Source organism: Haliaeetus leucocephalus, unplaced genomic scaffold (genome assembly GCF_000737465.1).
Source record: "Haliaeetus leucocephalus isolate CR32 unplaced genomic scaffold, Haliaeetus_leucocephalus-4.0 Scaffold328, whole genome shotgun sequence".
NCBI lineage: Eukaryota > Metazoa > Chordata > Aves > Accipitriformes > Accipitridae > Haliaeetus > Haliaeetus leucocephalus.
This window is the reverse complement of record NW_010972764.1, coordinates 4,635,377-4,657,548: the sequence shown is the minus strand read 5'-3', so window position 1 is coordinate 4,657,548 and position 22,172 is coordinate 4,635,377. Positions and strand designations below refer to the sequence as shown.

Sequence of the window (22,172 nt, the reverse complement as noted above, 5' to 3'; positions counted from 1 at the left end):
AAATAGAAGATTGACATTTAAATACATTTGCAATTCCTGAGTCCAAAAAGGAAGGCTGAATTTAATTTGTGGGAATTTTTTGGTAGGTGGGGTTTAGTTTGCTTCAGCTGATGGTTCCTTCTCTCTAGGTGACCCTTCCCTCATTTCGAGGGGTTTTCAGTGACCTTGTCTTACATCCAGCAAAGTAAAGTGTTAAGCACAACCTCTCTGTGGGTATCTGAGTCTTAACAAAAGAATCAGAACTCAGTATGTTCTTATCTTCTTTATCGTCAGGCCCTCTAAATCTTTGTTTTTCTTCATGCCTTGCATTGTTTCTAATGAAAGCATAAGCTGTTGGAAAGGATTTAGGATATGGCAGTGATGGTACTGTTCGACAGACTACACAGTTTTTCTCAAGCTATTTTGGCAGTTCGGTTTCCAGATAGCTGTGTTATGGGGAACAGTTGGCTTCTGAATGCTGGAGTTAAGGAGGCAGCACGTCAGGGTCCTACGCATAAATTCTGTGACTACAAGCAATTGCAGAAAAGATAGCTTTATATTTAAATCCAGTAGTTTTGCATTTGTTTCCTCAACCTGGTGGTGGTGGACGAGCCTCTGGAGAAGAGTGAGGAGTCTGTTTTAAAGGCTGGGCTTTTGAGCCCTTTGAAAACTTGGCCCCAGGTGGTTTTCATTAGAATGGCAAATTCGTATCTCAAAGAATGGCATTCAGGAACCTGCCCAACAGGCCAAGCTCTGCCCTCGATTTCAGTGGGATTGCTTAGAGCAGTTGAGCTTTATCATGTGCAAGTGCCAGGAGGGAAGAGGTTTCCCAGAAGCAGAAGGTGTGGTTGGAATTAAATCCTCCTGTGACTGCTGCTCAGCACTAGGGGCCGAAGTACTGGAAACCTCTCTGCCAGTTTTCTGTTGTGGATGTATACGAGGCCACAGGAGTGGCACAAATTGGCGCTGGCTCAACTTCACTGGTCCTTCCAGCAGCTGGATTTTCCAATGCTCCATAGGGAACAAAAAATGTAGAGGTATTTGCTTGGGGTTTTTTTTCCCCCCCCCCCCCCCAGTTGTGCTTCTACAGAGGACTTGATGGGCCTGGACGGTCTTTGCAGAAGTATCACTGTAAGAAACTATTACCAGTCACGCTATCAGTGCAGCAGAATTTATAATCTGAAGGTTGAGTTTCCCCTTAAAGGCTTTGTGTGTAGCTACTAATGTATTTTTTTCCAGATGAAATAGGTGGAATGTGTTACAAACTCTAAGCACTCAGATGTTTCAGTGTGCTTACTGCCAGTTTTTCAGGGATCCCACTTTTTACGAGGTATTTGTCTTCAGGAAGAGGGGTATGACGTGAGCTTGGATGGGAGATGTGGGGGGCTTGCTTGTACCCAGTATTACTTGCACTGACGTAAAGCCTTGCTGCTTTTATGTGTGTTGACAGAAGGAATCTTAAGCAATTTCAGAAACCTGCAGAACCTGCTAGATCTCTGCAGAGCAAAGGATACAGAAGGCTTGTGCAGAAGCAACGTTTTACTTACACTGCTGCCTTTCTCTCCACAGCCAGTGGTTTAGTGTACTGAGTCAAGTCCATGCGTCCACAGAGCAAGAGATCCGAGAGATGCATGATGAGCAGGCAAATCCACAGAATGCTGTGGTAAGTCTAAAACTGAAGAACTTTTCAAAGAAAATATTTTCAGAAAACGGGCACTGTGGTGGCCACAGCTTCTGAGTCGCAACCTAGGCCTCCTTAAATGCAGATGTAGCTGTGACACTGGCTAGAGGCTCCATGTAGCTGTACAAGAAGAGAGTGACTTCTGCTTCCTCTCCCATCATTCACCTTGATGAAAAATGAGTGGTGTTTTGGGGGGTGTTTTTTTCTCGTCCAGTTCCTTATCACACCACAGTGTACGCTTGAGTTTCAAGTTTTGCAAAGGTACAGTTAATGAGTAAAGTAAAAACCCAAGAGTTGAAAATTCTGAGATTTCTCTGGTTCTGCATTTATCATTCTGTACAACATACACTGGGAATAAATGGGATACATTTGGAACCTAATGCCAAGCAAAGGGAAATAAAAACTCCTGCTTAATGGCTTCAGAAGTTTGTTCTGAGCAGATGCCATTTATATTGGGATGGCACTTTTAGGTGAAAAGTTCAAGCAGGTTTGGAAGCATCGAAAAATAAGAGCAGTTTTTGAGCTGCCTCCAGCTTAGCTAGAGATAATCTTTTACTGGATCTGTTTATCTGGGTCCTTTAGTTTTCCCCTCTGCAGTTCTAATGGTTAAGAGAAACTGATGCCCAAAGCTGCAGTTCATTCTGCTTGATCAAAGCTGCTGCTCCTGTCACCTGTCTCTGAGAAGAGTACTGCGAGTAACGTAATAGTAAATGTCTTCCTCCTTTTCTGGTTGGATATTTGTTTATAGGGTACGCTCGATGTAGGACTAATTGATTCTGTCTGTGCTGCTGACAATCCCGATAGGTAAGTCAGAACCATGCCTGGTGACTTTCTTTTTCTCCTTTCTCTAGCCAAAATCAGATGCTTTATACTCTAGTCTCTATATTCTACTGACCGACCATGCATTAAAACGATTCATTATTGCCTCCCTTTTCATAGTCCTAAACACCACATGTTAAAACATGGAATAGGAATGGTGGTGGGTTTTGGGGGGGCTTCACTAACTTCCCTGACACTGCTTCATATAAGAACTGTTCAGCTATTAAAGTGATCCAAAAGTAGAAGATTAAATATTTCTGTCATTTATACAAGTAATGCTCCTGAAAGAGAGCAGCTTATTTTTGAGTACTTTAGCAGTATAGTAGGCAGAAAAATGTATTTATTTTAACATTTTTCTGTTCAGCTTCTCACACAAGAATGTTGTCTTCTATAGGGATGGGAATTATTTCCCAGAACAAAAATGTCTTGTAACAAAGACAACAATGCAGCATAAAACGTTAACTGTCAGGATATTCTTAGTTCTTGAACTAGTTACAGTGTTTTGGGGCGATAAAAAGCAATCTGGGTTCAGACTATGACTCTGGTTATAAGGTTGCTTCCTGGCTGTGAGGTGTTATTTGCACCGTGGGAGTTCATTCCAGTCTCCTCATTGCAGGTGTGTGAAACAGCTGGGTTTAAGTTACTGGTTTGTCCTTGGCCTGCCAAGATCCTGATCCCACAAGTAACAGTGATTATACGCCCAGGTTTCCTGAACGATACAACACAAATGTCCAGAGCTTTCACAATTTTAATTTAGAAAGGCATTTCTCTTGTAAGCATTTTTCACACATTTTTTTTCTTGTAAATTTTTTTTTTTAGCTGTCTCAATCTAAATCAGTGATGGAAGGTTTTTCAATTAGGAAACGAATTTGGCTAATACAGGCAATAGATTATTTTTATCTTGAGACGTAGGAACCCACTATTGCAAGCTCAAAAGAGAGAATCTGAGCAGAGCCCTTTGAATCTGTATTCAGAAAGAATCCCAAGAATGGGGCTTCTGTCATTTTCCTAAACCAGGGAGGAGGAGAAGGGAGCCTGGAAGGTTGGCTACTGTTGATCATAATCTCCTGCTTGATCTACCCTAGTTTATACCTTAGCGCTCTCCTTTTTCAGTTCCCTCGCTACAGCTCGTCTGTAGCTTCTGTCCTGTATATCACATTATCCAGCTTTCTAGGGTGTGCTTCATGTAGCTCAGTCTAAAGCTTCACACATTTTAAAGCATGGTCACAAAATTGTTCTGTTCGGTTCCCGTGCCCACTTGTTTCCTCACCCATGACTCTTCCTGAATAATGTAGCACTTCAGCACCACAGTGAGTGTGACCAAAACGTGGGATTCTGATCACTCCCTTACCCCTTCTGTGGCGCTGGTGAGCACTGGCTCTAGAGAACTATTAGGTAACTTTTAAGAGAACTTAAACACTTCTCATGTTACTTGATTTACTGTAACCTCCCTTCACACAGTTTTCTAATTTTTCCTCCTAATAGTTTTATTTACTTTTTTCTTTATCCCATCATCCATCTAGCTTTTATGTGGCACACACTGGTTTTGGAGAATGGTATCATACTTGGGTGAACCTTTCCATCCCCATAAACAATTTTTTGATTGGTTCCAATTTCCACCCAGTTACCTTCTTGCAAGAACTGTAAAAGGAAGGCCCGCGAGCTTCTCGTGCATGGGGTGGCCCAGACTGCATCATTCCCATTTTCTACATCTGATACAGTTCTTAAAAACTGTTTGTGTTCCCAGATGAAAAAATTAACGATAAAGGGTTAAAGTAAGTGTTTGTAGGCTGAAGAACCTGCCTTTCTAATCCAGAGACCCATCAACACAGTTCACTGGGGCTAGTTCTTCATGCTTCAGTGAATCCTGGTGTAGGATTGGGTAAAAGCCAGACTCTCATTAAAAATAGATTGTATTCTCTGCGAATTGGGTTGCACTGCATTAAAAATAAAAGAATCTGTGTTCACATGCTGCTTCACTGTAGAACTTTGTAAACTGTAGTTGGTTTTAGCTAATGTAACTACTGAAGCAGACAGTCTAAATAGATCTGACCCTGAAATAGAGTTCTGATTCACATCCAAAGCTGATTAGAGATTGGAGGTTTTTCTCACCATAGATTTATTTTGAGATAGGACAAGTTGCAATTTAGTGTAAACTTTCCCACCATTCACAGCCCTAGCATTTTGGTGTGAATCCAACATAATTGAGTCTTCTCAAATGCTTAATTTTTTTTAGGTTTAGTGGTGTTGAAATAAATGCTTTAGAGGTGGACAGTATTTGTCTGAAGAGAAAATGCAAACAATGGACAGTGTTTATGGTTATGGTGAGTGAGGTAAACAGTACATATGTTGATTGTAAAGCCTTCATTTCTTTTCATAGGCCCAATTCATTTGTGATCATCACTGCTAATCGTGTTCTTCACTGTAATGCTGACACTCCTGAAGAGATGCATCACTGGATAACGCTTCTCCAGAGGTCAAAGGGGGACACTAGAGTGGAGGGACAAGAATTCATTGTGAGAGGTAAGAACGGAGTAGGACAGCAACAAAGTAAATAACATCCATTAAGCTTCGAAGAGATTGTTCCCGCAGTACAGTCTGGGCAATATGTCAGCATGGTAGTGTTAGAGCCTCATCTTTCTACGGTGGAGTTTACTCACAAATTAATACAGCTGAAGTTATACTCCTGCTGTGCTGTGTAACAAAACACTGTGACGACGACAAAAGCATTTTTGTAAGTTGACAAAAGAATTTTTCTAGGTAAACGCCAAAGTTGAAAAGTTTTCATATTAATTTTATTACATCTTCATCATTTCATTGCTTAAAAATTTTACTCAAAGTTGTTTAATATGTGGGCTAAACAATTCACATCATATTTTTGTTGTTGAAAGTATGCAACTAACTTTTAGCAGCCTAATTTTGTCCAACTCTGTTTAAAAAAAAAAAGTGCAATTCAAATTGTGTCTTTAACAGGATGGCTACACAAGGAAGTAAAGAACAACCCAAAGATGTCTTCATTAAAACTGAAGAAGCGTTGGTTTGTTTTGACGCACAATTCTTTGGACTACTACAAGAGTTCAGAGAAAAATGCTTTGAAATTGGGTACGCTGGTCCTGAACAGCCTCTGCTCAGTGGTGCCACCTGATGAAAAAATCTTCAAAGAGACAGGTAACTGTTTGCTCTTGTTCAAATAGGCTTTCAGTTGCCTTCTGTCCTACTACCTAGAAATGCAACAAACAGTGCATAAGAATATTTTAAATGGATTATTATGGTTGCGGTTTGAACAAATCAGGTTCCTAAGTCACTGAGGCATTTTACAGGGAATTACTGGCCGAAAAACAGAGGTAGTAATGTACGCAGGAGTAAAATCTGTTCTCACCAACATTCAAGTTACCATAGATTGACGCTGCTGCTAAGTTAGTGTGAACACATACACATCAAAGACCTGGGGAAAGACATATGGGTAGCACTCTCCTCATACATTATTTTATGTGCTGAGGAACTATGAGGACTAACATTGGTGGAGCAAGTATAGGGAGATCTAGATTAAGAGTCCAGTTTGTGCTGACCTACATACTACACCTGAGTCAGCTCCCCTGTGCATTTTCAAAACTGGTTTTCAACTCGGAACTGGCTGTTTGCAAATGAGAAGCGACTGTTGACAGTCCTATACAATCTCATTGGGGTCACTGACACTTCAAAGAGGCTTTCACTAGTGAAAGATGAAATAGATTTTCTTTAATTGAATCTGCTTTGTAAAAAGCCTATACAATGATGCAGAGAGAGATTTTGAACTGAAATGTGCTTCCTATCATAGTTGCCACTTCATCAGTATGAAATTAATGACTTTTTTACAGAAGAGGTAGTTCATGCTTTGTATGTTTGTACGTGTGCCACAGATGATGAAAGACTCTCACATACAAAGCAAGACTCTCTCAGATTTTCCTGTTACAGACAGGACTGGAGAAGTAGGGCCCACAAGTAGCTAACAGTATTCCTTAGTGTTGTCTTGTGGTCACTTTCCCTAAGGTTATTGGATAAAATGGAAGGCTGCATGATGGTAGTTGTACTCGGAGATTACTCCTAGGCCTGTTTAAAGGAGAATCTCCTTTAATATCATAGTATCTACATTATGATACTTAATTACTCGTACAACTTAGTTCCTGAAAAAATGCCAGCATGATCCAGAATGCAGCACTGCAGGTCTGATGGGACTACAGCTGTTTTCAGATAGAAGCTGGGGTATTTTTACAGATGCAGCTTCTATTATTAATAATTCTCCCTGTTGTGCTAGGTTATTGGAATGTAACCGTATACGGACGTAAACATTGTTATCGTCTCTATACAAAATTGCTTAATGAGGCGACCCGCTGGTCAAGCGCCGTCCAGAATGTGATTGACACAAAGGCGCCAATTGATACTCCAACTCAGCAACTTATTCAGGATATTAAGGTAGGCACAAACAAGAGGGCGTAGGGTGGGAAAGAATGGTTGCTTAAATCTTTTTTATGTTGGCTTTGCCATAATGGGTAATAAAGCAGAAAATTAAGTTTTAATCACACAGTGACATGGACTGAAATTGTGGAACCTGAATGTATTCACTGACCTGATAAAGGAATTTCTGTCTAAACAGTAGAAGAGCAAGGTATGAAGTGCAACTTGGAGGGCAAGAGGGATAACTTCTTTCCATGAAAACAATAACAAGTTTTACTGGTTTTTGTAATTTGACAGATCTTGTTATGCCTAGCAGTGGAGCACAGCGTGCAGGTTCATGAGTTAGCAGACCTGTTTGTCTATGTCCACAGTGAGCAGCACACCAGGATGTGGACTAGAGAGCTCTTGTGATTTTAATTTTTTTTTTCATTATGGTTCTTTTCTTGTGCTATGATAGTATGGGCTAAGCATTTCATGCCTCTGCGTGATGAGAAACATACTCAATTAACGCTTAGTGCTTTATGGTCCTGTTGGAGATATTGCATGCGTAGCCAGAGAATGTCCTTCTGGAGATTTCTGCTAATGTGCTTTCAGGAGAGAGGATAATGATTCTCAAAAGAGACCAGAAAAATAGGCAAGAGGGGAGAACGGCTACTAACCTTTTCCCTTGGAGACTGCCACCTCTTCTCTCATAGAAAAGAAGTATCAAGTCCTAAATTCCAAGACTATGAACACTATTCTTCAGAGCAGTAGATGTACATGGAAGTTCAGGATTGATAGAAGACAGTGGTCACACATGTGTCAAACTCAGCCTAAGAAAGAACAGTATTTAGACATCAGAGTGAGTGCATCACATTTACAGCAGCAGTTTTTCTAGACTATTTTGTTAATGACAGCTCCTGTAAATTCTAACTGAAAAGGTCAATTAGTTATGCTGGAGAAATATTTTTAAATAAAACTGGAATACAGATGTGTTAATTCCAGTTATGAAATACTGGAGTAAAAATGATTGTAAAAGGAAAACACACTTAAAAAAAATTTTATGAAACTTCATTTTTGCCTCCTGCAGCTCTGCTGTGATTTGTCTTTTACTGCACAGGTAAAGTAAGCTTATGCAAGGCCTGGGGTTAGCAGGTGCTGAGCATTCATAGCCTGCAGAGTGCCATGGCAGCCACAGTACCCACAAATGGATTTAGCACCAAATAGTGTTGGTAACATCGATGACTAATTTTTTCACAGCCAACCTAAGGGCTCAAAGCATTGCATTATCGTTAATGCTGGACCCCAAATCCTGCTCTTTTTCTTACCCCAACAGGAAAACTGCCTGAATGCGGATGTGGTTGAACAGATTTATAAAAGAAACCCTATTCTCCGTTACACTCATCATCCGCTGCACTCGCCATTACTGCCACTGCCATATGGGGACATCAATCTAAACTGTAAGTTTTTCAGTCATAGAAACACTTTTCCTTATGAAAGACTAAACCAGAGGATGGGATTTTTTAGTCAATGGGCTATAGTGAAGTAACAGTAGGCAAAATACATTTTTATAATACAAATAGACAAGTTTCCCTGTTCTCTTCCAGGAGATGGAGCATAGCAGTTTGTCTAGCATAAAGGCATGGGCTTGTGGTGCCCCTCCATGGGTCTTGCAGAAGGGAAGGTTGCTGTTGCTGCTGTAATATAAGATTGTTACCCTCAGTAACACAGCCAAGATGACTGAATCTGAAAAGCCTGGCACTGAAATAAGCAACTAAACCCCATTCATTCACTCTCCTTGAATTGTATCCTCCTTCTCAAATCATTGTTGCTTCTCACCCTATGTGGGGAGCTGCAGCAGCTTCCAATTAACAAGTGTAAGTTTCATCAGTTGTGGTGGGAAGCATTATTTATGGGAAACAACATTTGAGTAGACATGGTTTTAAAAAGTAATGGTTCATTTACTCCTGAAATAGATGTAATCATGTTTTTTAATATCCTGGGCTCAATCACTAACAAAGTCTGTTTTGAATGAATGGTTCAGAGCCATTGATGGTTGTGCATTTGGTGTCCTTAAATGGATTCACTTATTTCAATTTGCAACTGCGTATTAAACAAGATATGATTCAGATCAGAAGTTTCATCCTTGGGGGGAGGGCGGGAGGTCACATTTGGTTAAAAGCTAAGGTATTTTAGGCAAGACTTCCCGGTAACTCAGGTGATACCCTTCTGCTCGAACAACAAGGAAAATCCTAGGAGAAGCCTCTCCCTTCTCTTCCCCCTCCTCCTGTACTGTGGCAGGGCACAGTTCTGATCTTCCCAGCACTTAAGCTGGTTGTCCCATGCAGGAGAGCAGCATGGTTGCTCTCTATTCCCCAGGGATAGGAAGGGCTAGCTCCCTCTGAGGTAGAAGTCCTGCCAAAGTCTTCCTATACTAAATGTAGCTCCACAGATGGACTGATGCTTAGTTATTGCCTTGACTTGCAGTTGAGTTCTAGTTGTTTTCTGTAACAGTATAATGTCAGGTTAGAAACTTCATACTCATAACATATGCCTCTACTGGTTTGTGCTTTGACGGTGAGTAGGGCTAACTGATTCAGACATCAGAGCAATCTCTTCCATCTCTTGAACCCAAGAACTGCATGGTTCTTTTAAGTAGATTGTAAAAGTTGTTAGCCCATGCTGAATAACCTGCAGTACAAAAAGAATCGCCACCTTTTCCAGCACTCAAAAAGCAAGTTGCAGTGTCACGGCAATGATTTAGTTTAGTAGTATTCTTCAGGTTTAATTGAAATGCTACTGCTGTAGACAAAAATGATGCCATTTATCTTTGTCACTTTCCGTAACGCAGTCGTGCTTTACTTCACTTACGGTCTGATTAGATTCTCACTTTCTTGTGACAGTGAAAAAGTGATAAGACACTTCAGCAGTGTGGATGCTCTGGAAGGAAGATTCTCCATCAAAAAAAACTCTGATCAAGCAAGATACACTTTTTAAGTTATGTTGTCAGAAAATGACAGAATGGGATTTCACTAAATTCAGAACAAACCTCAATAGCAAAATAGCTCATAAAATGAGTTCGCATCACAGATTTGAAATGGAAAAGATCCATTCTAATATCCTGCATAGTAAGGGTCACAGAATAGCATTAAGCAATTCTTATGTTAAGCCTGAGTGCTTTCTCTTTTATATCTCAGTCTAAGCACCTTTCTCCCTATTTTTCTTTTGTAGTGCTGAAAGACAAAGGCTATACAACTCTGCAGGATGAAGCCATCAAGATATTTAATTCTTTACAGCAGCTGGAGTCTATGTCTGATCCCATCCCTATAATCCAAGGTATCCTCCAAACAGGACATGATTTACGACCTCTTCGAGATGAGCTCTACTGTCAGCTCATCAAACAGACCAATAAAGTGCCTAACCCTGGGAGCGTGGGGAACCTGTACAGTTGGCAAATACTCACCTGCATGAGTTGCACATTTCTGCCAAGTCGCAGCATCCTCAAGTATCTCAAGTTTCATCTCAAAAGGTGAGAAGCTTTGAACTACTAAAGCGAGAAAAGAAGTTTTTTCACTCACGCTTTTCTTCACCACAACTTGTAACACTGTTTAGATATCTTGAAGTGAGACGAAAATGCATTCACCTAGTGGACTGGTTATGCCAAACAATGAATCTGAAAAGAGAATGTTGTAGGAAAAGCTTGTATGAGTTGATCTAGGTGGAATTATTCTCATTTGAAGAATCAAGCAAAATCCCACGAAATTGAATGTACAATTTGTTAATGTTGACAAAAGGGGGTGTTTGTGTAATTGTATAAAGTCACTTAAATGACTTGCAGCCCGTACCCCCCAGCCCCATTCTCAACTGTCTAAATCAGCCTGTTAAAAATTCTTCATCCTGCTTACCTTAGTTTTATGAGATATGCATCATGCACATAAAAGAACATTATCATATTTGAAGATGTATTTGAGGTAAAAATGTCTGTTTGCAAATCTAATTTTAAGATATTAGTGACCATTAAAAAAAAATAAATCATTGTTGACAGTTCAGCATTAACCAGAACGTGGAGTTTCTCTTGCTGTGATGCAGCAGAAGAATGCGGAGTGTGTCATTAGGAAAGTTAGTCCACAAACAACAAACTGTTCTCAGTAATTTAAAGGTCTTGTCTGTATTTGTACTAGAACATAGATTTTGTCAATCACTTTGCTAAATCTAATTATTTTATAAATTTTTAGAAAATGCTTGTATTGAAGATAGACCTTTCAAGCAAAGTAAGATTAGTGAAAAAAATCAAATCACTTTATATAACTGTTAAAATGAAAAAATCCAACATTGATTCACTTTCTCACTTTAACTCAGCTCATAAACTGGCCTCCTTGTTAAAAAAAATTGCAGCTGATACAACATTTGTAGGTGGTTTCAGCATTGTAGATGCATAAGTCATCTTACAGCATGACTGTAATCCTGCAGTAATCTTTTTATGCCTTGTACATCATGAATCACTGTACTTTTTCACGTAAATTAAACCTTAGTAGCTCTAAGAAGCTGGTATTTTATCACTGGTTATATTATAGAAAGACTCTGTACCGAAAGCTACCCAAATTCAACAGTTTTCAATAATTAAGAGTTGAGTTCATTAAAGTTAGTAGTGAATACTCATAATACTAACTGCTGAACACTAAGGTCTAGAGAGAATCTTTTAAGAAAATCAGCAGTAGCAATCAAGTATCTTAAGTGACACTACCACAAAACTGAGCAGTCAAATATGCTTTATTGCTTTTTTCTGTAGTACCTTAGTGCAGTTTAGTCTTCATCCAACAACTGTTACTGACAAAAAGGGGAGTTGATTATCAGAATATTTCCATACTTCTCTTGCTGTAAAATCTGAGTCATTACAAGATTCCTGTAGTTAATGCTATAAAGGTAGCTCAGTTTTTTCTTTCCATTCAGTTTGTAGAACAAAATGATGAAAGTATCTAAGTTATCTCACAGTAAATCACAAGTTAGAACACTTCCCTTGACACTTTGAGCTTGTCAATTAAATAGCATCCTGGATACAGAAGTACTTTCAGGAAAAAACAAACATTCTCAAATAAGTAAACTTTCTATTTCACAAACTGGCAGCTTAAAGTAGTAATATATGTCTCACAGGGTTCGTGACCAGTTTCCAGGAACTGAAATGGAGAAATATGCACTTTTTACTTATGAATCTCTGAAGAAAACGAAATGCAGAGAGTTTGTGCCATCGCGGGATGAAATAGAAGCTCTGATCAGCAGGCAGGAAATGACATCCACGGTTTATTGCCATGGTGGGGGCTCCTGTAAGATTACAATCAACTCGCACACTACAGCTGGAGAGGTGAGAAGTGGTGACAGAACGGCTTTGGCACAAAATCAGTGTGTCCCTTTATGTGCCAGTTCCAGGCAGTAGTAGTGTTAAACTTTGGAAGCACTGGGGTTTCCCTACCTGTGCCTCCTTTCAGGGGAGGGAAGGCTTACAGAGCTGTCCCTCCAACCCCCCAGCATTTTCTGAAGAAATCCCTGCTGTAAAAACTGTCTTTATTCTGCAGAGGATTACCCAACTATAGTTCCCTCTTACAGGAAAAACTACAAGAAAGACTAAGCAATTCAGTATTCAGTTATTGGAATAACTTCAGTAGATACTGGTGTGAATGAGAGCCCAGTTGCTTCCTAAAACTAGGAGACTCTTGCTGAGTTGGTGAAATACAGGGGTTATACCTGGCCAGGTGATAGCAGATACATATTCTGAAAGAATCAGTATTATTTAGTACAAAAATTAAAGTGGAATTTGACAACAATTAGTACAGCTGATGAGAACGTTAGCAACATTTTTTGCCTAATGTAAAACCTAGCTCTAAATTTTCTTCTAATTATTTTTCTTACTTTGTGGTGCTGTTTTTTGCATGTGCTGTTTTTTGCATGTGCTGTTTTTCATTAGGTGGTTGAAAAGTTAATTCGTGGCTTGGCCATGGAGGATAGCAGAAATATGTTTGCTTTGTTTGAATACAATGGAACTACTGATAAAGCAATTGAAAGCAGAACCATTGTGGCCGATGTCTTGGCAAAGTTTGAAAAGTGAGTGTGCCTCTCCTTCTCTCTCGCCACTTTAATAAGGAGCAATTAAATAAATTTCCAGTGTCAATAATGCTGAATTTTCTTTCTCTTGCTTGTTTGTGATGACGCAGCTGAATTACACACATGGCCATTTCTGGAACAAAAGGATTTTTTTTTTTTTTCTTAAAGGGATTAATGAGCCACCTATTCACTTGTATTTGGTTTTCCACTGTCCTGACACCAGTAGAGTAATATTTCTCATCACTATTTCCACATTTTCTTTTCCACTACTACAAATTTTTCCATTACTAGCATTGTGGCTGCCCTGGTACTGGGAGAACTGAACTCCAGGCAGTCATTGCTATTCTGACTACCTGTTGCCTAACTTCACAGGGAAGTCACCACAGTACAGCTCACAACATTCTTCTTACCAGTAAAACTGAAACCACCCATAGCACTGTAGTAAGAAAATGTAATACAAACCTAAATACCTGTTTGTCATCTTTATGCTATATGCATGGCAATCAGCCTCCTTTATCCACATAATAACGGGAGGAAACAAGGAATGTCTGAAGTGTTGTGCAATTACATTTTATAACAGGACTTAATAATGTTACTTTTATCAACACCTGACTGAGCTGCAGATAAAAGCTTATTAAGACAATTTGGGTTAGGAACAGTTGACTGAGAACTGAGTCAACATTTATAAGTCCTTGATTTTGCTGTAGGCTCTAAATAGACACGCCCACACCCTGTCCAAATGACATCAGTCAGGTATACTGCTGAAAACTGTTAGCTCCTGTCAACACCACCAGATTGATAGCAGGTATAACAAAGCAAAATTCAGCTGCTGCCTTGCTTAGATTCTTCAGGTCTCAATTTAGAAAGGAGTTTGATTTCACAGCTCTGATCTATCTCCCTCTCACCATGCAGGCTTGCTGCCACTGCTGAAGCTGGGGAGATGCACTGGAAGTTCTACTTCAAGCTCTACTGCTTCCTGGACACACAAAACGTCCCAAAAGATAGCGTGGAATTTGCCTTTATGTTTGAGCAGGTAAAGGACAAAGGTTCTGTTTTGAGGCACTTTTAAGAGGAGGAAAAAAGCAAGAGCTCTAGGCAGCCCAGAGAGAGTTTTGATGATGCTTCTGTTCAACTAAATGCACTACTACTCAAGCATCAAATGCAAAGAAAGCAGTTCAGTGGTCAAAATAGGCTTATCCTGACATCAGTGAAGCACATATGATTTACCTAGTGTTAGGACTTTTCTTACTTCTGCATTACTTGTGAATTGCTTTACATGTAGTGGTAAAAAATTGGATAACTGGGTCTAAGCTGGATAAAAAAGAAAAGGATAATACTTGCTTTTAATTTTGCTCTCATGAAACCACTTTCTTAAGTGCCAGAAATAAAATGAAAAAGGTGTAATTGGCAAGCAAATTAATTATTAGAGACCCATGTTGGCAGCTGTACAGAACTGATCAAGCAATAGCACCATAGTAAAACAAATCAGTCCAGTCTCAGCAGTAACAGTGAGACAGCTATGATGAGCAGAAATCCACTTAATGAATGTGCTGAGCTCATGTTGCAAAACATAAGTGAAATTGATATTTAATGAAAATTAAATGTGTCAGCAGTTGGATTTCTATTATATGAACTCCTGTAGTTGCTCAGAAACTCTCACTGATGGCATTTATTATTGTTGATTGACCCTCTCCTTTTCTACTATATTGCAAATGGCTAAAAATTTGTCCAGTGGACAGCTTCTTCAAGTGGGCACTAGAGACAGATAAAGATTTCTACGTAAGGCTCTTTGCAATGCCAAGACACTGATGTTCTGTTGGTAAGCAAGCCTGATGTGATGAAGAACTGACATATTTCACTTTTCATATGTATGAAGCCTTTCCCCTTCCACAGGATCAGAAACATTTTTGCTGTAGTAAAGTATTTCTTCATTGTTCACAGTTTAGTTTTTAAGGCACCATATTACATCATGAGTCTACCAAAAGTCTCCTTCCAGAGCCTACTACTGTACCTTTATCCAGAACTGCTTATTGTCAGCTGAAGGATGCAGGCAATAGAGTACCTTGGTTGGGCTTAGAAACGTTGCATTCTGCCTGTCTGTTTTTACATATAGAGTCAGCCAGTTAACGCCTCTGCTTTGGGTAAGAAGAAAATCCATGAGAGCTCTGCATCAGATATTTTATGTTACATTATTGGTTTAAGAGGCAGATTTAGATAGTTTTCCATATGAAAAGCTAAAACGAGCACATTCACTGAAGCAGATTGTTTTCATGCAGCATTCTGTGCTGACTGGTGTTTAGCCAAATATTTTATGTCTTGCCAAGACCAATAGTATTTCAGTTATAAAGCATGGCACATTCAATCCCTATGATTAATACTACAGCAATACCTTAAAGAGGTGACTTACATTCTAACATCAGTTCTGTTCTTTTTTTCTAATTGTCTGCCACTGACTTTTTTCAGCCAATTAAGAAAGTTCCCTTTTGTCATCAGTTTTAGTTCTGTAACCTCCATTATTTTAAAGTCTAAGTCCTTTAATTCACAAGGCACTGAAGAAAATCTTTTAGTTCTTGTTTCTCATTAAAATATTGTCCTTCCACAAGACAGCTCTTTCTTCTGCATGTGTCCAATCTCAGGTAAACCATCTTGCATGTTTGAAGGCACATTTTGTCTCCATCCTCTAAGCGTTACATCTAAATGAACTAGCTCTTACTTAGATGTGAATTATCTCTGTGTGTTTGCTACACTGCTTGCAATTCCTGCATCTCCAGACATCAGGCACGTTTGTTTCCTGTACTAGTGTCATCTGAAAAAAACAAAACAAAAAATCCTACCTGCTGCACATTTCCAAAGGTTTGAATGGGTGTGCAAAGAGACAGGATTTGAAAGAGTATTCTTGGTTCAGAATCTCATCCCTGATGCTACAGACCACTGTAACATATAAACGTTTTACTAACTTTTATCTGAGATCCATTGAAGATTGACTCTTTTCCCTCAGAGAGGTTTATTACAAAGCTGTTGTAGGGCTTTGCTTGTTTGCCTGGAAACTTCAGTTTTCACATCCAGATTATTGATAGCAGTAAGAAAAACTACATGTCCCTTTCTTCCTAATGCCCTTGAACATAGATGGCTTCCTCCCAATCAGATGTTCAGATCCTGATTTTTTCCCCTTTACATTTTGTCTTCCTTTTTAGTACTTCAGTTGCTCTTATATGTGTGAGTTCACCAAGAGCTGTACTAGTAACAATAATTCCCATTTAGCAAGTTCCTCAATTGCCTTGCAATTTTTCTGGTAAACCCTGCCTTACCCGGTTTAACAAATTTGCTAAGAGATTTACCACATTTGATTTGTTTAATGGATCATTTATTTCAGATCCAGGGTTTGCCTGGCAGCAAATCTCCTTCCCATTTCTCTCTCAGTCCTTTCAAAGACTGGTTTGCACATAAAAAGCTACCTTTTTTCCCCTCGATAGGCTCATGAAGCAGTGATTAGAGGACATTATCCTGCTCCCGAAGAAACCCTCCAGGTCCTTGCAGCTTTGCGACTTCAGTACCTTCAGGGAGATTACACCCTGCATACCACCTTACCAGAAATGGAGGAAGTCTATCCCTTGCAAAAGCTGAAGTCTCGGATTACACAGTCTACCAAAACATTTACTGCAGCAGAGAAGGCTGAGAAGAAACGAGCCAGCTTTCTTGAAGGAACATTGCGGAGGAGTTTTCGCAGTGGCTCTGTCAGCAAACAGAAGGTTGAGGAGGATCAGATGTTAGACATGTGGGTCAAAGAGGAAATCTCAGCTTCCAGGACCAGTATTATTGACAAGTGGAAAAAACTCCAGAGGATGAACCAGGAGCAGGCTATGGCAAAGTATATGGCTTTGATTAAGGAATGGCCTGGCTATGGCTCAACACTCTTTGACGTAGAGGTAAGACCTCCTGAACACTCAAACTACAGTTCATACTGTATAGATGATGATGTCATTACAGAGTAGTGAAACCATGAATACTGTATCACAGTGCTCAGACAGCTGATGTAATAAAACATTAAGATAGTAAAAGCATACTCCCATGAGCAAGCACTTATAGCTATTTAAATCCACTAGTTAGCCATAGAATACAGAGGGACAGAATGCTAGCCTGATGGGTTGCAAACAAGTTTGAGAAGCGTAAAAGGCTATGTTCAAAGAGGGACAAGCAATATGCGCCTGTTAAAAAACAGTTACAGACGAGAACATCAAGTGGTGTCTGGCTCTCCCTGTTCCCTTTGCTGTTAATTTACATTTTTTTCTCTAGTGTAAAGAAGGGGGATTCCCACAAGAGCTGTGGCTTGGAGTCAGCGCTGATGCGGTTTCTGTCTACAAGCGTGGGGAAGGCAGGCCTCTGGAGGTGTTTCAGTATGAACATATCTTGTCATTTGGTGCACCACTTGCCAACACCTATAAGATTGTGGTGGATGAGAGAGAACTGCTTTTTGAAACTAGTGAGGTAAGAGCAAGAAACAATTTTGTTATTGTGGTCTTCCTGTCCTGATAGCCAGGCTGCTTAGTAATTTAATCAATTACTGCAAATGTTACAGATTTATTCAAGATCTCTGGTAAAGCTAAAGGGGAGACATAATGAGATGGATAGAAGTGCTGAGTATTTTTATCTGTTTAACCACAAAAGGGTTTTGTTGAAAGCTCGACAGTTTTATGTTAGCATCTAAAGACATTAATCCATTCACCTACTGTTACCTTACTAAGAACTTTGCTCTTTATACTCTTTTGGCAGGTGGTTGACATTGCAAAGCTGATGAAAGCTTACATCAGTATGATTGTGAAAAAACGCTACAGCACCTCTAGATCAGTGAGTAGTCATGGAAGTCAGGGCAGCTCCAGGTGAAAACAAAACCAGTTCTACTGTGCTCTAAATAGAACATACCCTGCTTGGCCTCAGAACGACCTGATGATACTGATCACATCTGTTGACAAGCTCACCAAGAACCAGAGTTTCCACGGAAAATACCTTCAAACATTGTTTTAGAAAGACCACAGGGTGGGGAGGGGAGAATCAGCTGAAGTAGTCACATACTAGAGGTGCTGGCTCCTTCAAAACTTTCCAAAGCATTATTATCTTCAGTTGATGTAACTAAATGCCTTAAGACTTGATACACTGCACTACAAGCAGTAATAAGTGCCTTACAATATTAAGCCCAGCTTGCATTGGCCTAAAATTGCTGATAGAAGTCAAGAGGATTTTTTCTGTCCTTTCAGAACACTGAAAACAAAGTTATATTCATCCATTCTGCACTAATCTACTGGCCTGTATACATGGGGGAAGGGGGAGGGAAGAAGAGCAAGGTATATTTTTTTGGAGAGCTGCTGGCAGCCTTCCTGATGGACGCCAACATTTTGTTTCCCCTTGCTTCCATGGATGTGCACATTGTGCATGTGTATTTGAGCTGTCAGTAAAATTTGACTAATTTTATTCTGTATTTCACAAGTCTTTTGAAGCAAAGGGAATAAGTATGTGCAATGGTGTAAACAGTCTTTCTGTACATTTTAATAGTTCAGAGTTATAGTTGTTACAGTTGTATGGTTACTTTATAAGCAGTTTTATTAACAAGTAAATTCCAAAATTTTCATACATTGATTTTACTATTTCAAATATGTATTACCATATAAGTAGCAGAAGTCTGCATTCTGTATCTGCTGTATTATAAAGAGAGATGTAGCTGAGAATATTTATAGACTACCCTAATATGGAAATTATCAGTTGAATACTCCATAATGTCAGCTTAAGTTTTTAATACTAAATTTTTCTCTTAAAGACATTTTTTATAATTCTGGCTGGACTCTTCAACCTGGACTGACTGCCAAAGGTCAGAGCCCTTCAGAGTTGACTAGAGAACGCAAAGTTTTACAATGCAACTGCTTTAATACAGAGTTCTCTATTTTACCAGGTTACCTGATGAAGGTTCTTGACAGTACCCTGTAAATAAATTGGGGAATATCAGCTAATAGTAGGCTGATTTTGGACTTTTATTTTTGTACAGAAATACTGTAATATAAGGCAAAACTTTGATCAAGGGTATCTTTTTGTCCACAGCAAAAAAAGAAACCTGAAATACCTTACTGTTATTAAAAACCTCAGCCTTTAAGGAATCATGCCTACTTACTGGAAAAAAAAAAAAAAGTCCAGCAATAAAGAAAATATATATGATGTGCTCTGTTTCTACTTCATACTGAGTTAAACTTGCAACAAAGCCCTAATTTTGTCTGTCTTCTCAGGAGGCAAGCCAGGAACACAGCATAGGCTATATATATAGGCTTTTGCTTGGAAAGGCGTGTGCACTTTGTGTTGTGATGGGGCAGGTTTCCTTGATCATGTCATATGTGTCAGTTACACCAACAGGATAGAGGGGAAGGACTGCTGGGCAATTCCACTCCACAAGGAATGTGCAAGTAAAACTTTCTGCTATTGGTGTAGCCCTGATGTCTTGTTTTTACTAGCCAGCCACAGCATGGTAGCACAGCATGCACTGCCCTCGTAAGCATACATAGCTTTTACAGACTACAAGGCTTGCTACAAGAAATCCTCCTCCAACTGGCAAATACTTCTAGTCACTCCATCTGTGACACTGCCCCTCAGTCCCTAAAAGCTTGCTAAATAACACTACTAATTTCATGTCCCCACCCTCCCAGCAAAGGTGAGCTTAATTTAAGGAAGACAAGAAAAGTGAGAACTATAACTTCAGTATGCATAGCTGCACACATACAGAGTATCTGAGACTAACATTTCTGATTTTTTTCTATGTGCAAGTTGTTTAGAAAGAATTTAGCTTCTCTTAGGAAGACATCCTTAGAATGACACAATTTATACATCTCAGCCAGCACAGCAAGAAGGTTCAGTTTTGTTTATGTGCTGTTTGTAAACATGCTCAGCGAAGTCCCTGACACATCATCATCATCAGTTGGTCAAAAAAAGAGGAATATACAACAAGGTGCCAATCTTATTCAGGGTCACAGTCTCAAGAAACTGATGCCACTTCTCCAGTCCCAATTCACTCTACCTCCTGACTGACTTCTGGATGCTGTCAACCATTAGGAGGGATGTTTGCTCTTAGTCAATACACAGAAGTACCTGTCACTACCTCCAAGAGCTTCTCTTCATTCATGCCAATTCTGCCACCCTGCCATGCAAATCTTACTTCAGTTACTGTTGTTGAGACAAATAAAAGATTTCATAATTGTCAATACTCACAAGAAAGAATGCATAGTTTATCAAAATAAATACTGCCTAAGAGAGATACCTGGGTTTGGAAGTGAGAACAGTGTTCCTTAAACTATAAAATATTTAAAAATTGATGGAGGAAATGATCTTTTCTTGCAAATTATTTTGCTTCAGTAAAAGCTTATTCCAAGAATACATGAAATTTCTCACTAGAGCCAGAAATTCTCTCCTACACACTGTAGGTTGAGTGCATCAGAAGTCACAAGGAACTGAGTATTAGAAGTTAAAGGGTCCTAGGAGACACACCATGCCTTGTCCAGTCCCTCTAGAGAGAAGGGGAATTCTACTGTACATGTTTTCAGGATTTGAAACAATCACGTATTTTCTGAGGGAGTGAAGAGCAGCAGCTCCAGCTCCATTGCCCATCTCCCACTGCCTGTCCCTGCCCTTGGGACCAGCCCTGATCACCACACTGCTGCAATGACCCAGTCAAAAACCCTCTGGGAGCACAGGCCAGGTCCCTGTGCCCTCTGACTGCGCCTTGTCAAATGCAGCCACAGCAAGAAAAGCCCCGGGACCCCACCGGCCAGATACGCTGCAAGAGCCCAGTCTGGGCAGAAATAGTCCAGCCTAGGAATAGAGTGGCAGCTGCAATGGAAATGCTATTGTGTATCATCATCTTGGCACGCCTTAAAGCTTGCCATGCCTCAGTTCCACGTATGTCCTCAGGCTTCAGTCTAGCACTTTCCCCGTGCCTTATAATAATTTGTCTGGGTGCCAGAATTCTTAATAAACTTAATTACACAAGTTATGCAGAGGAAATTGCTTCACCAATAAGTGTTACATCAGAAACCTAGGTTTCAAGCTCCACATTACCGAGGCATACAGCTGTAACAAGTACACACAGGTTTGCACCAGTACAAACACCTAATGCAGACATGCTACAGGATTGCAAGTCATGCTGGCATAGGTCTGTTTCACAGCAGCTTGGGCAGAACAGTGGCAACTTCTTAATGCTGACAGACTATTTCCCACGCCACAGGCACTCCAGATCATTTACAGCTCTGTGAAGTAAATACAGAAGGGTACCAACCAAATATGACAGCACTGTCTTGAACATAACTAATTCTGCATGGTGCCCAGCCCTAGAAACCCACTGCATTTCACTCCATCAGATACAGGAATACAGCTACCAGCTGTGCTGTGGCACAACTGTACTTTCACACACACACAGGGCTGCAAGGTGGGTGAGAGCACAGGGCAGCTGAAATTGCTTCATGGGACTTTCAATCAACCTACCCCCATTTCTTTCAAACTGCTGAGTTAGTAATGCCAGTTAAACTCGCATCACAGGCAAACATCTAATAAAGTTTAATCTTGAAGGAATCCACGGAGAATATCTTCCACAACACATCACAACAGACACAAAGCCTTTGGTGCAACACATCAAAACTACACCTGCTCCAACAAACAGTCACAGGCAGCGAGCAGAAGAGGGCAGCAGCGATCCAGAGAAGTGAGCTACACGGAGAGCGGTTCCATCCGCAGCATGATTGTACCTGGTCTGCAACGACCACAAGACAACAGGTTGGGGTAGGAGAAGGAGAAAGGAGTCCTCTCGTCATTCTTGCTGTCCACCAGACGCGTGGTTAGGACAAGCAACAGCTACTCGGGCTGCTTCTCAGCCATGCCAACACCCCCATCCATCTCTAGCTTTGGGCAATCAAAAAGTGAAAAATACATTAACCATCGGGGGGCTGGAGAAAGGGAACACCAACAGAACAGTGAAAACTTCTAAGGCCAAAGTTGCAAGTTTCCAACTGAACAGTCACTCCTTTTTACTGATACATTTGGGGGGGAAAGGGGGAGACAGGGGACACAAACACACTGCTTGCCCACATTACCCTGTTCAGAAGGCTGTTCCTGAACTTCTCTGTAAACATTTTTCCAAAATTTCTTGTCTAGAGTTGAT

General features: G+C 40.1%; 1 protein-coding gene across 1 annotated transcript in view; it reads left to right on the top strand.

Annotated features, from left to right (window-relative positions):
• Positions 1–18,671, top strand: part of MYO10 (myosin X) — a 132,513-nt gene extending 113,842 nt beyond the window's left edge. Inside the window, exons 28-40 of the mRNA XM_010571461.1 lie at positions 1,549–1,642; positions 2,409–2,464; positions 4,860–5,002; positions 5,453–5,647; positions 6,774–6,931; positions 8,229–8,352; positions 10,124–10,421; positions 12,044–12,251; positions 12,852–12,988; positions 13,901–14,021; positions 16,462–16,914; positions 17,282–17,473; positions 17,759–18,671. Of these exons, the coding sequence (XP_010569763.1) occupies positions 1,549–1,642; positions 2,409–2,464; positions 4,860–5,002; positions 5,453–5,647; positions 6,774–6,931; positions 8,229–8,352; positions 10,124–10,421; positions 12,044–12,251; positions 12,852–12,988; positions 13,901–14,021; positions 16,462–16,914; positions 17,282–17,473; positions 17,759–17,869 (2,290 nt within the window). The 3' untranslated portion in view covers positions 17,870–18,671. The remainder of the gene's footprint in view (positions 1–1,548; positions 1,643–2,408; positions 2,465–4,859; positions 5,003–5,452; positions 5,648–6,773; positions 6,932–8,228; positions 8,353–10,123; positions 10,422–12,043; positions 12,252–12,851; positions 12,989–13,900; positions 14,022–16,461; positions 16,915–17,281; positions 17,474–17,758) is intronic.
• The last annotated feature ends 3,501 nt before the right edge of the window (positions 18,672–22,172 follow it).